The 15515-nt window shown below is 39.8% G+C and overlaps 1 protein-coding gene across 2 annotated transcripts; it reads left to right on the top strand.

Annotated features, from left to right (window-relative positions):
• The first annotated feature begins 232 nt into the window (after positions 1 to 232).
• On the top strand, positions 233 to 14988 carry LOC133513952 (casein kinase I). 2 transcript variants are annotated; one of them, XM_061845071.1, is made up of 11 exons: positions 233 to 483; positions 4257 to 4348; positions 4556 to 4666; positions 7033 to 7181; positions 7750 to 7978; positions 8633 to 8803; positions 11562 to 11710; positions 11858 to 12053; positions 12161 to 12300; positions 13211 to 13278; positions 13364 to 14988. In XM_061845071.1, exons 2-10 carry the CDS (start codon positions 4273 to 4275, stop codon positions 13241 to 13243), a joined length of 1254 nt encoding a protein of 417 aa, XP_061701055.1. In that variant the 5' UTR covers positions 233 to 483; positions 4257 to 4272; the 3' UTR covers positions 13244 to 13278; positions 13364 to 14988. The 2 variants fall into 2 exon arrangements, with proteins under 2 accessions (XP_061701055.1, XP_061701056.1); XM_061845072.1 differs by lacking the exon at positions 233 to 483 and adding an exon at positions 588 to 648.
• The last annotated feature ends 527 nt before the right edge of the window (positions 14989 to 15515 follow it).

The following is a 15515-nucleotide window of genomic DNA, read 5'->3' as shown; positions in this document are numbered from 1 at the left end:
CCAATCGCCACACCTGCCTCATTCCAACCGTAAACTACTCCTTACTTCATGAAAATACTCGCTGCATGATTTGATTGATTTACGCTGGAAACTATGTCAAATATTTTCCATTGCACGTTCTCTGTTGAGGAGAGTTCGCGTTGTCGACAGAATGAAATAGTAGTCGTACATTAATTCGTGGATAAAGGGGTTGAAATGTGTGCGTTGTCCTTAAATCTCCGTGCTTTGACGTCGGGAGAATGACATCATCCGAGCTTAAGTAACGGGAGGAGGGGGGCAGATTCGTGGAGGACGGCCGCTCGTGCCACTGGAGCTTCTCAGGAACTCTCAACAGGGAGTGCAACCGACTATAGAGCTACGAGCTGGGGGGAATGAGAGCCGTTCGAATCCGCTCCAATCCTCCTCGACCAAGGCCCCTACCCGCCTGACAGCGCCCGGGACACAATCTTCAGAGAACCAGCTTTCATACGAACCCAATATCGGGTGAGTGGAGTGTTCGGGAACCGGCGAAACCAGGGGGGAAAATGGCCCTGGTTCGGCCAAACCAATCTACTATTCACGGTTTAGCAGCATAGGGGGAGGGGGCGAGTAGATGGCCAATGTCTATCAACATGGAACAGTGAAGGATAAGAATGGGTGCGGTTTAAAGTAAGAAACGAAATGTCTCCACATAATACTTGACGTTCAAAGTGTAAGGCTTATGCTAATATTGATGAAATGGTGCAATTATTACGTATCAAGGTTCTTGCTAACCCACCCCTAAGTAACGCTAGCGTACGCTTCATAGCTAACCGTGTATTGACACCTATACTTTTAATACTCATTTAAAAACATCTAAATGTATTTCATACACGTCTCTTTACACTTAAGGGATAGCCCAAGATATCCAAAGATTTTACTGAATGTAATGTTTTGTGATTCTTACCCTTGTCTATTAAACTCAGCCGACCTGCTCGTCACAAAATTGCTAACGTAGCATAGTAAAATAAATGTTTTGGTATCGCGTTTAACAATGTGTAAATCTTCACTATCACAGCTCTGTGGTGGACCTGGTTGTCTAGTCTGTAATGTCAGATGATATTGGAACGAGAGCTGTGTGAGACGCGTTGCATTGTTTTTCATTCCCGATTGTGAAATCCTCTGGCTTTAGGCTGTGACACTTGATTTTTTTTTTTTCCACCCCTACTAGTCTTTTATTCTGAAGCTTTTCTACTTAATGTTGAATGATCCAGCAGTAACAACTATTCGGTGATTTTTGTTTTCGAGACTGATTGATGGGTAGTTTGCAGGTATCCTCTCAGCCAAACTGACCTGTAAATATGAACTAAAACGTAACCTGGCCATTGTCCTGTTGGTGACACAATAACTCATGGTCCAGTAGAGTTGTTGGACTGCCAGACCCTATGGAATCACACATTTGTACAGATTTATGTAAATGTGAAGTATGTCTTTAAGTTAAGTTACTGGGGCCATGTGACTTTTAGCAGTCTCCGGCATATCACTACTCTTAACTACTTTTTCCAGTCTCCACCATGCCTTGGGCATTTTATGTGCATTGTCAGGTGAATACAGGGGTGGGGACACTGGATCACATGCAATTCTAAATACAAATCCATCCATTTTCTTTGACGCTTATCCTCACAAGGGTCGCGGGGAATGCCGGAGCCTTTCCTGGCTGTCAACGGGCAGGAGGCAGGGTACACCCTAAACTGGTTGCCACCCAATCGCAGGCCACATTGAGACAAATAGCCACACTCACAATAACACTTAGGGGCACTTTAGAGTGTCCAATTAATGTTGCATGTTTTTGGGATGTGGGAGGAAACTGGAGTGTCCGGAGAAAACCCACACAGGCACTGGGCGAACATGCAAACTCCACGCAGGCGGGGCTGGGATCGAACCCGGGTCCTCAGAACTGTGAGGCCATCGCTTTACCAGCTGACTCACCGTGCCGCCTAAATAAAAAAAAAAAAAAATAGCAACCATGTTGAGAAGCCATAAAGCTTTAAACTTGAAAATACTCATTAATGTTGAACACTGGTGATCCCCCCGATTAAATTTTGCATGGTAGTCTATTTAAAAAAAACAGAAAAATGTCCCCTGAGAGAAATGCTGTTCCCCACAGACCCCACCCATTGTCTAATAGCATCTGCAGTATCAAAAATGTTGCTCTTACAAATATGAATACAAGCAGCGTGGTATTAAGTATATCCATTATATAGTCAATGATAATGTAGTTGAACAAGAAAATCAAAATGGGACTTTTTCAGCGTTTCCACTGGGCCCGAAACAGACCAAATTAGTTATTGTGTCCCAGTTTGTGTTTCATAGCATATTCAAATGTGATGTAAGTCAACCAGATGGAGCTGATCTTAACTCGGCTGTGTAAAAGTCATGTCACTGATGCTTCACCAAGTGATGAGATTATGGCATTTGTCACTGTGAAAAATGTTCTTTGCTAAATCAGATATACCCTGCGGCACACAGACCTTGAGACAGTCTTGTGGGACAGGTTGGCATCCTTTAGCAAGATAGCGGAAGGAGGAGATTCTGTGGCCTCCATTTTTGAATCTGTCACATCATCTGTTGTTGTCTTGTGAAAAGAGCCTAGTGCAATCTGCAGTGACTTTTTTTAAAGTATTGGGATATGAGATCATGCAAATGTGAATGACTGTCAAATATAGCTATTTGAATAAGATGCTTAAATAAAAACAAAACCTTCCCTGACCAAACAGTTTTTCAAAAATAGTGAACTATAGGAAGATTATGTCTCTGTGGGCCGAGGTAATTCAGTTAATTGAAGCCTACTTCCTGAGGATGAATTTTAAAATTGATTCTCAACTTCCACAGTTCAGTGTGTTCCTGCTCATGTGCAGTGCTTCCACTCCAAAAGGGAACATTAAAACATAAAAAAAAAAGATCTGGATGTAAAGGAATATAATTGGTAGTAGTCCTGTCTTTTATAATATGGGGAAGTTGTGCCCTAGTGTAGTTCTTCGTGGATGTGGATCAACTTTCGATTACTGCCTTTGTGTTCTGGATTTAATTCAAGACTATTCATATCCACCCCACAAGACTATTCATATTGGATTTCTTTATGTTGAATTTTTCAGTACGTTTAAATGTTGGTTTTGTTAACATGTTAAAGGTAATGTGTTTACATGTATAAATCTCGTGATTTGTGATCCATAGTGTTATGAGATAAATATACTATTCCTCTCATTTATCTCTTTTCTCATGTCTGGCTGCTTAGTGAAAGAATGATTGACTTTATCTGCAAGCAGTGACCATTGAGTTTTTCTTCAATTTGTGCATTAAGAATAAGAGAGAAGGCATGACAAGAATCATTAAATATTTAAACTAGTTGATTTCACATGAAATTAATGGCTTTGCTCTGTTGGCAGTAGGTCACTAAAAAGTCCAGAGGCTGACTGATGGTGTATTTTTGAACGTGCAACTGTGCCAGACTTGGAACAAGTACACTCACTGCACTTTATATACTAGGCTGAGTTTGTTTCAATCTTGTGCTGAAGGTGTTTGTGAGGAAGCAAATCTGTTAAGCAATTCATTCTCTCGACAGATGTGTTTTAAGCAGCGCTTTGCTTTTTAGTCTATTTTTGAGAATCGTCTGAGGGCATGGACACTGGTTAAGCCAACCACCAGTTCACTGTGGCTGATGCTTGCCGTAACCCACCAAAATTGGTGCAAAGCCTAGTCTTGTTATAACAGTGGCTAAAAATGTGGCATTTTAGAGTTCTGAATAAATGATGATCCTGCTCTAGCATCACGTGCAGTTACAGCACAAAAAAGAAACGCACCAAATTTTTCTCCCATGTGCCAAGTCTCCAATAATATAGTTGTTTTTCTTCTCCCCTCAACTTCTCTTTAAATTGACAACTCTGAATTCTGCCGAGCCCACGTTTTGCTGTTTCTTCCCCCCCGCCCTTGTTTTTGCTGATCTAACAGCAACCACCTACCCCTGCCCCTCTACCCTACAAATCTATTCGTGCATGACTGGAGGGCAGACAGCTGTTTGCTGATCTACTCGTCCAGCTCAATTCTTATACTAGCTCTGCTCAGATTGATGTCTCTGTGACCGAGCAGGATTGTGTGAGCGTCTGACTGACTCATTCACGTGTTCCTCCACTTAGTTCCATCGTGCAGCTCACATTCCGTTATTTATTTTTATTTTTTTTACCATTGGTATAGCTAGAAATGTTTGTCTTCTAATCATCATGTTGTGTTTTAAATGACAGGTGACTGCTTGCAATCATGGAGCTGAGAGTAGGGAACAAATATCGGCTGGGGCGAAAGATAGGTAGCGGTTCCTTCGGAGACATTTACCTTGGTAAGGAGAAAGGACACTATTTTTCCATTTATCTTTTCCTTGGCTTGATTCACTTTCTACCTTGACCCACTTTGTTTACAATTAGTCATTTGTTTTTCTAATTTGTCTTTTCAAACTTTACAACTGAATTTTCTCGAGTCAAATTTTTCCTCAACACATTCTGATCCCCGAATGATTGTGGATATGCTTGGTTCTTTGTATCTCCAGGTGCCAACATTGCCACTGGTGAGGAGGTAGCCATCAAGCTTGAATGTGTGAAAACTAAACACCCACAGTTGCACATTGAGAGCAAGTTCTACAAGATGATGCAAGGAGGAGGTACAATTTTGGTTTTTGTTTCAGCAATAACCAGAACTTCCGCAACATTTACTGTTAGAATTCAAGTCCCCGGCATTACTGTTGCTCAGTGTTACCCGACCTTTGTCCCACCACAGACTAGTTCATGCGGAAGGGTTGTGGGGGTGAAGGGCTTTCCTGATCAGTCGTTCAGTTTCAATGGGGCAGGGAAGTTTTGATGTCGGCGACAGATTGTCCTGATGGGAAGCTAATCATCGACAGGGTGTTTTTTGATCTTTGCGGCGTGACCGGGTGGTAGGCTTTACATGATCAGGATTTTTTAGGCAGGTCAGGTGGTTTTAAAAAAACAAAACAAAACAAAAAAACAACTGGTCACTGATCCGATCACAAGGTGGAGCAATGTGTGCTAAGTGACTTTTTCATTTACTGTGTGTACTTCTATACTGTATAATGAGTATTTTCAAAGGTTTTCTCTATCCAGGTCCTTTCTAAATGGGTCAAACCTACATGACAGAAATAATGGGTGCTAACTTATTGTAATTAAATTACTTGATTATAATGGAAGCACTTCACACACACACACACACACACACTGAAACGTTAGAACATGATTCGACATAATGCCGAGATGTTTACGTACAACCGTTAGTGCTAGCAATAGCTTGCTAGGCGACAACTGTTTGTTGCCTGCTTGTGAGCAGTATCATTAAAAGTTTTTGAAAATACCGCAAGCAATCCTTGAATCAAAGTCCTCACCTAAGCACCGGTGACCACCTGGACACATTTTTTTTCCCCCGTTTTGTTCTAATACATATATGCCAGGCGTTGTCGCCATGGTAACGAGTGTACTCGATCGCTTTTGAGTTGACAAGGTAAAGGCCAGGGTTCGTAAAAGATGGGATGCGATAGTATCAGAATACAAGATTTTATTGGAGTTATCCGACATAGGGCAATCATGAAACCAAATTTTCCTTATTGTCTGATTCAGGCATTCGTGTTCTTTGTTCCACGTCAGGGAGATGTTTTTTTAAAATCTAACTTGATTGACAGTCGAGACACTTACAGTACTCCGTCAAAAGACATGTTACAAGGCTAAAAATAAACTACCTTTGGGATTCAAATATATTGTACACGATGGTGGTGTGAGTAAATATATATTGCGGTGCCGTTTAATGATGTTGATCGAATCAGCGAATTATGATACTGAAGCAGATCAGCATAAAATACTAATTATCGTCTGATTCCAATCAAACGGATCAGATTGCTGTAAAGTCTACCCGGTGGTTGGAGACCTCTGCTACAGTTCACTGATTTCCAAACAGGCGCACTTGTACCCAAGTCATGGTAGAGTATACATTAATTTATTTCCAAATGGAGGTTACGCGAGCCTAAATAGTAATTTGCACCACTAGCCTCAATGATGTCATGTAACATGTGGGTAAAGGAGTACAGTATTCTTAAAAGTACATTTCATTCACATATTTAGTTAATAATAGTATCATGTCTCACTTCAGCAGACAGCCAAGGGAGGTGCCATTTCCACGCACCTTATAGATTCACACTAAACACCAGGTGGAAAAACAAGCATCCAACTCCATATCAATCAAAACCATTTGACTGCACTAATATGATGCTTAGGTTACTGAAAAACAGATGGGCGATATTAATTTTGTGCTCAAGCTGAAATCATTTAACAGTAATCTCTCATGCACATAAATGAAGTTCGACAACTGTAATGAGTAGTGTAAGACAAAGGTGAGCTTGTAGTAAAGCAATTGTCACAAAATGATGGGCATTTCCACTGTGCAACAGAGCTCTGCTGCTTTATGGTTCTTTGCTTATGTATGGTAACTTTCAAAATCTTTACTTAACCTTAAGCCTAATAGAATGACCAGCAAGCTGCTAAATTTTACGAGAACATTGTGAACCTGCTCTCAGTAAAAATACGTCCACCACTTGTGCATGTGCGTGTGTGTATGTGTATGTGAAGGTGACTGACAGGCAAGAATCCAACACTCAAAACAAGTGGCCTGTAGAACAAAACCATCCCATTAATTGATAAATATCATTAAGTTAAGGAAAGAGCTCCTCTTACTTTGCAACGTGTAGTGAGTGCCAACTCCAGCTTCAGATTACAAATGCCTGAAATAATCAAACATGGTTTAACTTAAAAATGTAGAATTTTCCTGGTAAAACTTCTTTTTCACTCAACATAATCAATAGTTGAAAACCTGCTGAAGAATTTGTATATTTAGTCTGTGGAAAGTGGAATAGGAGTTTCACAGAAAGGGGGTAGGGAAGTATTGTTTGAGTTTAAAATGAATTTAAATTGTGTGTATCAATTGAACAATGGTCATGCTAATTATGTATATTTTTTTTCTTTCTAGTGGGTATTCCATCAATAAAGTGGTGTGGTGCAGAAGGAGACTACAATGTGATGGTAATGGAGCTTCTTGGTCCCAGTCTTGAAGATCTTTTCAACTTTTGCTCCCGAAAGTTCAGCCTAAAGACTGTCCTGCTTTTGGCAGACCAAATGGTATGACTTTCAAAAACTGACTTTTTTTTTTTTTTTTTTTTTTTTTGTCATTAGGTTTGTGCATGTTTTGCACTTGACTTTATTTAATTATGACATGAAAGCCGATTTTCCCCCCCATTGACGTGAGAATAATCAGTCGATACCAATCAGGCTGGCGGGTTCGGTGTAAACTCTAGAAAGAATCTGGTCCAGGGTTAAACTGTTAAACTGTTGCCATCATAAAACACTCTAACATTGACAACCCTTACTGTGATGTCTGAGTGGTACTTCTGTGAGTCTGCTCTGGGGTGGTAAGTCTTATTCTCGCATTGTTTTAATAACCCTTCTTGAAGTTGGTAAATTTGTCATGCGTGCACTTAAATCGCAAAAATAAATCAAGTACAAAACTTCAAAGTTAGCCCTTTAATGCTCGTTTGGATGAGGTCTTGCATAATTTACTGACTTCTCAATCCATGATTTACTGTACTAGTTTTTTGAGGCACATTGTTCCTGAAATTTTCTGGTTGAATTCAGACTAATATGTCATGTTCACTTTTTGTGTCCTTTCGTCATCTTTCCTATCTTTTAGATAAGTCGTATTGAGTACATCCACTCCAAGAATTTCATTCACCGTGATGTGAAGCCAGACAACTTCTTAATGGGGCTTGGCAAGAAGGGTAATCTTGTGTACATTATTGACTTCGGTCTGGCCAAAAAGTACCGTGATGCCCGTACGCACCAGCACATCCCCTATAGAGAGAACAAGAACCTGACAGGCACAGCACGATATGCTTCCATCAACACACATCTTGGAATTGGTAAGCAGGACATGGCGCATACATACTAACCCAATTTGTTACTTGACAAAAGCTTTTGTTTCTTGAGTCCCAGTACCTTATGCGAGAGAGAAAGTAAAGGAGCTGAGCTAAAAAGCAAGTCCCTCAATTTATCGATGGATCTACGTTCCTACACTCACCTATAGTTATCATCTGTGGGTCTTGACCAGAACAAACAAGATCGTGGGTACAAGCGGCTGAAATGAGTTTCCTTTCTTGGGTGTAAGGGTACTCCTTTAAAGAGAGGTTGAGAAGCTTGGTCATCCGTAGAGGGGCTCAAGAATTGAACTAGCTCCCCTGCATCAAGAGAAGCCACTTGAGGTGAGTCAGGCATCTGGTTTGGATACTTCGTGGACACCATATTGGTGCAGTCTTTGGGCACCTCCCACTGTGAGGAGGCAAGACAGTCTCTTGGCTGGCCTGGGAACATCTCAGGATTCCCTCTGAAGAGCTGGACAAAGAGGCTTGGAGAAGGGAAGTTTGGGCTTCCCTGCTTAAACTGCTGACCCTGTGGCCCAACCTTGATTTAGCAGAAGCAAATGGATGAAAATCAGCTTTACAGATGCAGCATAAAATTAAATATAGTTGAAAAACACATTACTTAGTGTAGCTCTAACTCTTTCAAACTGTTTGCAGAGCAATCAAGACGCGATGACTTGGAGTCCCTTGGCTACGTCCTCATGTACTTCAACCTGGGGTCCTTACCCTGGCAAGGCCTCAAGGCTGCTACCAAGAGACAGAAGTATGAACGAATCAGTGAGAAGAAAATGTCCACACCCATTGAGGTTCTTTGCAAAGGATATCCTTGTAAGTGAGACTGCTTTGCACTATTTTGTATGTTTGACTTTTAAAGGCAGATTGGCAGTGGGTCATGAAACCTCTTAGCTAATGTGGCTAAACAGTTTAAAACTCTCCTAGCCGCACTTGTGTGTAGTTAGCCACAACATCACTTGTTTATGTGGCTACATCTTTTGCCACTCTTAGTCCTCGTCACTGGGAACTCAGCTGATATGCTTGAACGATGTGGGCCCAATTAAAACTTCCTAGTCATCAATTGGGAGTAGGGCTGAATGATTTGGGGAAAATCTGAATTGTAGGGTTTTTTTTGGGGTTTTTTTTTTGCCCCTTTTAAACAAATATGATCGTGATTTTTCAGGAGAAAGTTAATCTTCATTATTATTATTACTCAAGTGCGACCAACACAATATTGGATACAGCCAACAAACAACTTTTTCTTGTAGGCCAGGCCTAAATGTTGAGTTTATGTGAAGAACCAAATATTTATTTTACTATTAAATTGCAAAAACAAAAACCTATCAGAGTAGAATATTGAGTTATTGGATTAAGTTCATGCATTGGAAAAACAATGTAATAGTGTTCCCCTTTTGTTCACGGGGGCAATGTTCCTTACATCCCTGCAAATAACAAAAATCTGCGAATAATTGATGCAGTATTAATACACACTGGTTATACTGTCAGCATGCATGCTCTGCAGCACTCAGAACCTTCGTAGTTCCGCAAAGCATGCTGGGAGCATGTAAATAGCCCTTTAAAGTGCATGTTTTGTGTCAATTATTTTGAGTCATTTTATTTATGATTTTCTGTTTACTGTGGTGTGATAATTATAGTTTCGATGTGACTGACTGTCTGTCACATTGTCAGTAATGACCTGCCGACACAGGCAGTGTATGGGACAATGTAGGTTTTTTCTACTTGCAGATGTGAACTGCAATAGTTCCTCATCGCCTTGTGAGCGCTATCATATTATAGCTTACTTACACGCTAAAACACTTGCTGGAAGCATGCTTGCAGTGCAATCAATGTGTTTAAGTGTACTTTGTTGGACAAGTCACACAACAACAGTTGCAAATATTGGAACTCAGAGTGCACATAAGGTGCACCACACTGTAAAGCGCCAAGTCCAATGTGGCGCCTCGTCTATTTAGAAGAGAATTTAAGACCTTTACGATCGTGAAAATACGGTCAATTGAAAAAACAAAAACCTCAGTGTACTGTAATTGTCTGTAGCACTGCTTTCCGTGTCGGCTGAGTTTAGAGATTAAGTGGAGGAATATTTTTCATCACCAAGATGTGTACAAAAGGTTCAAATGGTAAACTATATTACATGTTAACTAAATTTCTTATCAATTAAAGTAAAAGTATTATCATGAGCCACTTATTTGATAATCCTCAAGAAGGATATTAAGCACTTTACAGAATTTTCTCACATTTAAACTTTTTAAATGAAGATTAGCATTTACTCAAAATCTTTGTTGGCAAATATTATAAGGCCAACTCTTGTTGTCAGATAAGTGAAACAGATTTCAAAAGCAGGATAAAGTGGTCTCAATTACATGGGACGGTGGGGGCATGCCTATGTTTGTCTTTGTCCCCCAAATGACTTGCGAGTTGAAGCCAGTGCCGTTGTTTAGCATCACTACAAAAGTGAAATGTGTGGTTCTTCCATTAAAAACTGCACCAAGCTAAGTGTGAGAAGTATTGTTGACAAGGCATTGAATACATATTGTTCAATTTGACGCCAAGCAGCATCAGACTTCCTAGATGCGCTGCTCTCCTCAGTCTCTGAGCTTTGACTGCTTAGCTAAGCAGTGAACATCTCTATGGTGCTTGTTGGAGGACGCTTTTTTTTCCTCCCCGCGTGTTCGTTTAGTTTCGGGTAGTGAGAATGTTGGTTATCCAAATACAGGCTGGAGACGATGAGTGAGTGACAGACAATGGCTGTAGCAGATCAGAAGTGCAAAGATACAGAGGACTTGCAGGATTCTTATACTATCAGAAGGGTCCGCATCACAAAAGTATGAAAGGAAAATAAAGACCATCGCATGAGAATCGCATCATAAAGCAAAGAGGATCACAAAATATCGGCAATCATAATGACTAAATCAAATCTATCTGGTAATAACGGGCACATTCCTACGTCCTGGTCTCTTGTAAACATTTCAGCAAGATTCACTTAAGGTTAGCTGATGAGTTGGCATGCTTCAAACATGAGTTATACAGTCATGACTAAATATGAGCAGAAGACACACTTCATGATTCAATAAAAATTAAATAAGAATTACAATTCTCCACGCATTCCTTAGTTCCAGACGTTTTTCTGCCAAGAGGCCTGAAATCTAATCTCTCGAGCTTATCTATGTCACTAGCGAAGAGCTCTGCTTTCCCTTCCCACTCCTGAGCTGAAGCTGTTAACATAACAAATGTGTTCTCACAAGTGCGTTTTCTAAACGGAGGTAACCAATTTGAGGAAAGGGCGTGGTCTTTGCCACATGCAAATTAGGTACAAAAATGGGTCAAACACAAAGTAGCTGTCACAGGGAACTTTTGTGGACCCTCGTTTGACAAAACAAAGTTATTTTTATTTATTTATAAGTACACTTTTATACTAAGTCCATGTTGGAGAGCAACTCTATGGTGGTCAAAATAACTAAAACATGTGGCTTTTAAAGTATTTCTATTAATTTTTCCCCTTTTTTTTTTTTTTACATTGACAAAAGGTTTCTCAAAATACCTAAGCATTAATTTTCATGTATTCCTCCTACAGCGGAATTCTCCACATACCTGAATTTTTGCCGATCTCTCCGGTTTGATGACAAGCCAGATTACTCCTACCTGCGACAGCTCTTCAGAAATCTCTTCCATCGGCAGGGCTTCTCCTATGATTACGTCTTTGACTGGAATATGCTCAAGTTTGTAAGTTGAGCAAGTGTCTTTTTTTTGTTTTTAATGTAGTGATGATATACTGGGAAATTGTGACAGAACCCTTTTCTCCTCGTCCATTTTTTTTTTTAAATTGTAATTTTAAAATAAAATTAATATATGGCTGATCTTGCGTAACAGGGGGGCACGCGGACGACTGAAGATGGAGACAGGGAAAGGAGAACTGGCGATGAGAGGGACGATCGTATGGGTGTTGCTCCCAGGGGTTCTGCAGCACGAGGTCTCCCCCCAGCTCATAATTCTGGACCTTCTAACCGAGTCAGAAATGGACCAGAACAAGCCATCTCTAACCCTGCCTCACGGGTTCAGCAATCTGGTGAGCTGTACATTGAATTTCCAGTCCCTGACAGACTTTATGAATTAAACCAATTGCATTTTACAAAACAAACTGAAGTCTGGTGCCAATTTTACGGATTGTTTCAGGGAACACATCACCTCGTGCCATTTCTCGTGCTGAAAGGGAAAGGAAGGTGAGCATGCGACTCCACCGTGGGGCACCAGCTAATGTGTCGTCCTCTGACCTTACAGGCCGTCACGACCAATCCAGGATTTCCACATCACAGGTGAGTCTCTGTATTTGCTCAAAACACACTTATCAGTTGCCATACTTTTAAGTTTACAGTATAAGGGAGGGAAAGTAGGCGCCTATCGAAATCACATTTAACATTTACTACAGCGTTCCCCCACCAGGCCCACTAATGTCAGCCACCACCTCCATCAGTCCCTGCTTCTCCTCAATGTTGTGTGTATCTAAAGATAGGTGCTGCTTTCACATTGCAGGGCATGATGGCAAATTCAGATTTTTTTGTAAAATGGAATGTTTTTATGGAGTTATTCACATTTCAAAAACATGTGACTTAGACTGTGTACGGAATGTCTCCGTACACAGTCTAAATTACACACATACACATAAACATGACCCACTTAGTGCTTACAGATTTCAATATGGCCCTGTGTCCTTACGCATTTGTGGCAATTTCAACAGTTTTGTGCTTGATATGACAGCTCGCCCATATATTTATCAGCTGTCAAGCATCTTCTTTTCATCACTGACTGTTTGGCCTTTTGATGACAAATAGGTAAGATGAGTGTAACCAGAGTGGCCATAGTGCATTCACTTCAGATACATATGTGATTTATATTCACATACGAAAAGAGGCATGTGTCAGATTTTTAAAAAATTGGGATTGTACTTCCTGAAAAAATTCAGATGCATGTCACACTGGGGGAAAAAAAAAAAAATCTGAATTTCTTATCTTATGCATTTTGTTTGTGATCAAATATATTCATGATACATTTTTAAAACGGTGTTAATGAGATTATATTTTACACATGTGGAATGGATTTTTTTTTTGATATCTCAGATTTTCACCTATTGTGGAAATGTACACCTGGTTATACATTGTAGTAAAATTCACCCTGAATCGTAGGGTAGTGTGTTGGTCTAGGGTCACGTGTACTGTTTTTGTGCAGGTGAGCGTGCCATTCGAGCACATGGGAAAATAAATTTCCTGGGCTGTGCATGAACGTGAAAGTGACAGGTGAGCTCTCTTTGGTAATTGGTATGATAATTACAGACGCACATTACTTAATAGTACATGTGACTAATAATTCCTTTTCCTACAGGGCTGCAAGATATATTTGTTGCTCTGTGTCCTTCTTTCATTTTTACTCTAATGAAATGATTGATAGCAATGGACACATGGATCTTTGGAAAAGTACAGCAAATTCCAGCAGGATCCAGGGAAGTACTTTTTATAGTACCCAGCATCCAATCTTTTATGTGACCTCTGCTAAACGTTGGATCATCATCTTCCCGATGCAAAAATTTACAGTGCTACATCTTGGTTGATTGTGACTGATCCCCCCCCCTACCCTACCCTGAGAAACATTCCCTAAACAAGCTTTCTGTCTGATGAATGAGAGGAACTTTTGACAACACAAAAGGATTCTAGGGCACTAGCATGTTTCATTTCAAAGATCAAAGCCCCCCCCCCAAAAAAAAAATCTTTGTTAGCCCTTTTGGTGGATGATAGAAAAGGGTAGTCTTGAGACGGTAGCGTTATGAATGATGAGGTTTTTAAAGGTTTTGTTGCAGCTCCTATTTCTGTTTACTGTGAGTTGCTTGCTTGTCCTTTGTGTATTCTGTGATAAATAACTGTCCCTCAAATCATCAAAAATATCCAGGGCACATTTCTTTCTCATCACTTATGTGTACTGTTGTTTTAAATGCAAGTTATGTATCAGCATATGTAGTTGTTTGAAAAACACACTCCCAATTCTTGAGGCAGAGCAGTATTTGAATAGACTCCATTGCATCTGGTTGAACCCACAAAGAATGGCTGCAATTTATATGATAATTCTTACAATTTTTTTTTTTCTTAATGTTATTTTTACCCTAAGAGGAAAGGAGAATTGGCTGATGCCATTAGGGATGTTTTAAGGCGAGGAAGCATTTTATTTTTTAAATGTTTACATCACTGTAAATATTTTTTTATTTTGATGTAAAAGCCAACGTGTTTTCTGTTTTAATATGTAAAGTAGAAAAATGCATATTACCGGGAGGGGTGAAAAAGTTTTGGTATTTAAAGTATTACATTTTGGACATCAATGTTGCTCTGCCAGCTGGGTCATGAAAGTGTATGTGTGTGTTTCCAGTTTTTGGGAGTGAGAGTGTGTTTTCCCCAATAAGAAATCATGGTTCGTTTTATGTGTTTTGAGTTGGTGTTCTCTCAGCTATTTATGTTAAATTACTTTGTGTGGAAAATGATCTTTTAAATGTACCTTCCTGACTAACACCAGAAGTAGCTCGTGCTATTATTGTCTTGGTCTCGTTTTCTTCTCTTTTCCCTTCAAATGTCGTCTAATGGTCTTTATAAAACACACACACAGGGCTTTCTATATTCCCTCTGCAGATAATTCAATGCTTGATGTCACCTTTTTAATTTTTAACCCCCTGCGAGCTTGATGATGTCATTCGCATTACTAACTGATTCAATTGCAGGGACATTGTAAATATATTGGTTCTGTGTGTATGTGTAATTACCTTTGTACAGGCCACCATGACCCAGTGGCATTGTAACTGTTGTATATGTGTGCGTGTTAGGGGGTGGGTATAAAATAGGATAAGGTGACAGAATTTCACTTTATGTATTGTGTACTGATATCTTGTACAGTTCTTTAACACTTTATTTACAACAGTATTTGTGTATATTTTATGAAGTAATAAAATTGAATCTCACAGTCTTGCAGATGTTATTTCATCACCTGTGTTTGTACAGTTTTCAAACGTTTGTATATTGGACACAAACCGCCAGAATTTTTGAGGGGGAAAAAAATCACATCGTTTGAAACTTTCTCTCCCATTAATGAGACTGATTAGGTGTACAACTTACATCCTCTGAAATCTGAATCTTTCCACAGGGGAAATAACTTCAGTGTGGTTGTGAAAGTGTGCACACCCTCTTAAAACCAGGTGGTTGCTGTGTTCAGAATTAGTCCCATTCAGTTAAAAAAAAAAGACATCCCTGTGATTAATCCCAAATAATTTGCAGTCATTGTAGGAGGCGTTTACTGATTTAATGTATTTTATTCTATTAAACTGTTAATAATTCCTCATGCCCAAGTGCCAGTTATGCCATATTATGCTATACCTTTCAGAAGTTATGGCCTAAAATTTAAACTTTGGAGTCATTGGACCATGACCCCACGTGTTTACATTTATTTTGTTAGTGTGGATGCTATGAGAGCGTTCTTTGTTGTGCGACAAAAGGCCTAT

The sequence above is a fragment of the Syngnathoides biaculeatus genome, chromosome 16 (assembly GCF_019802595.1).
Source record: "Syngnathoides biaculeatus isolate LvHL_M chromosome 16, ASM1980259v1, whole genome shotgun sequence".
NCBI classification, from domain to species: Eukaryota; Metazoa; Chordata; class Actinopteri; order Syngnathiformes; family Syngnathidae; genus Syngnathoides; species Syngnathoides biaculeatus.
The sequence above is the reverse complement of the archived record's forward strand: the minus strand, read 5'-3'. Positions and strand labels throughout refer to the sequence as shown.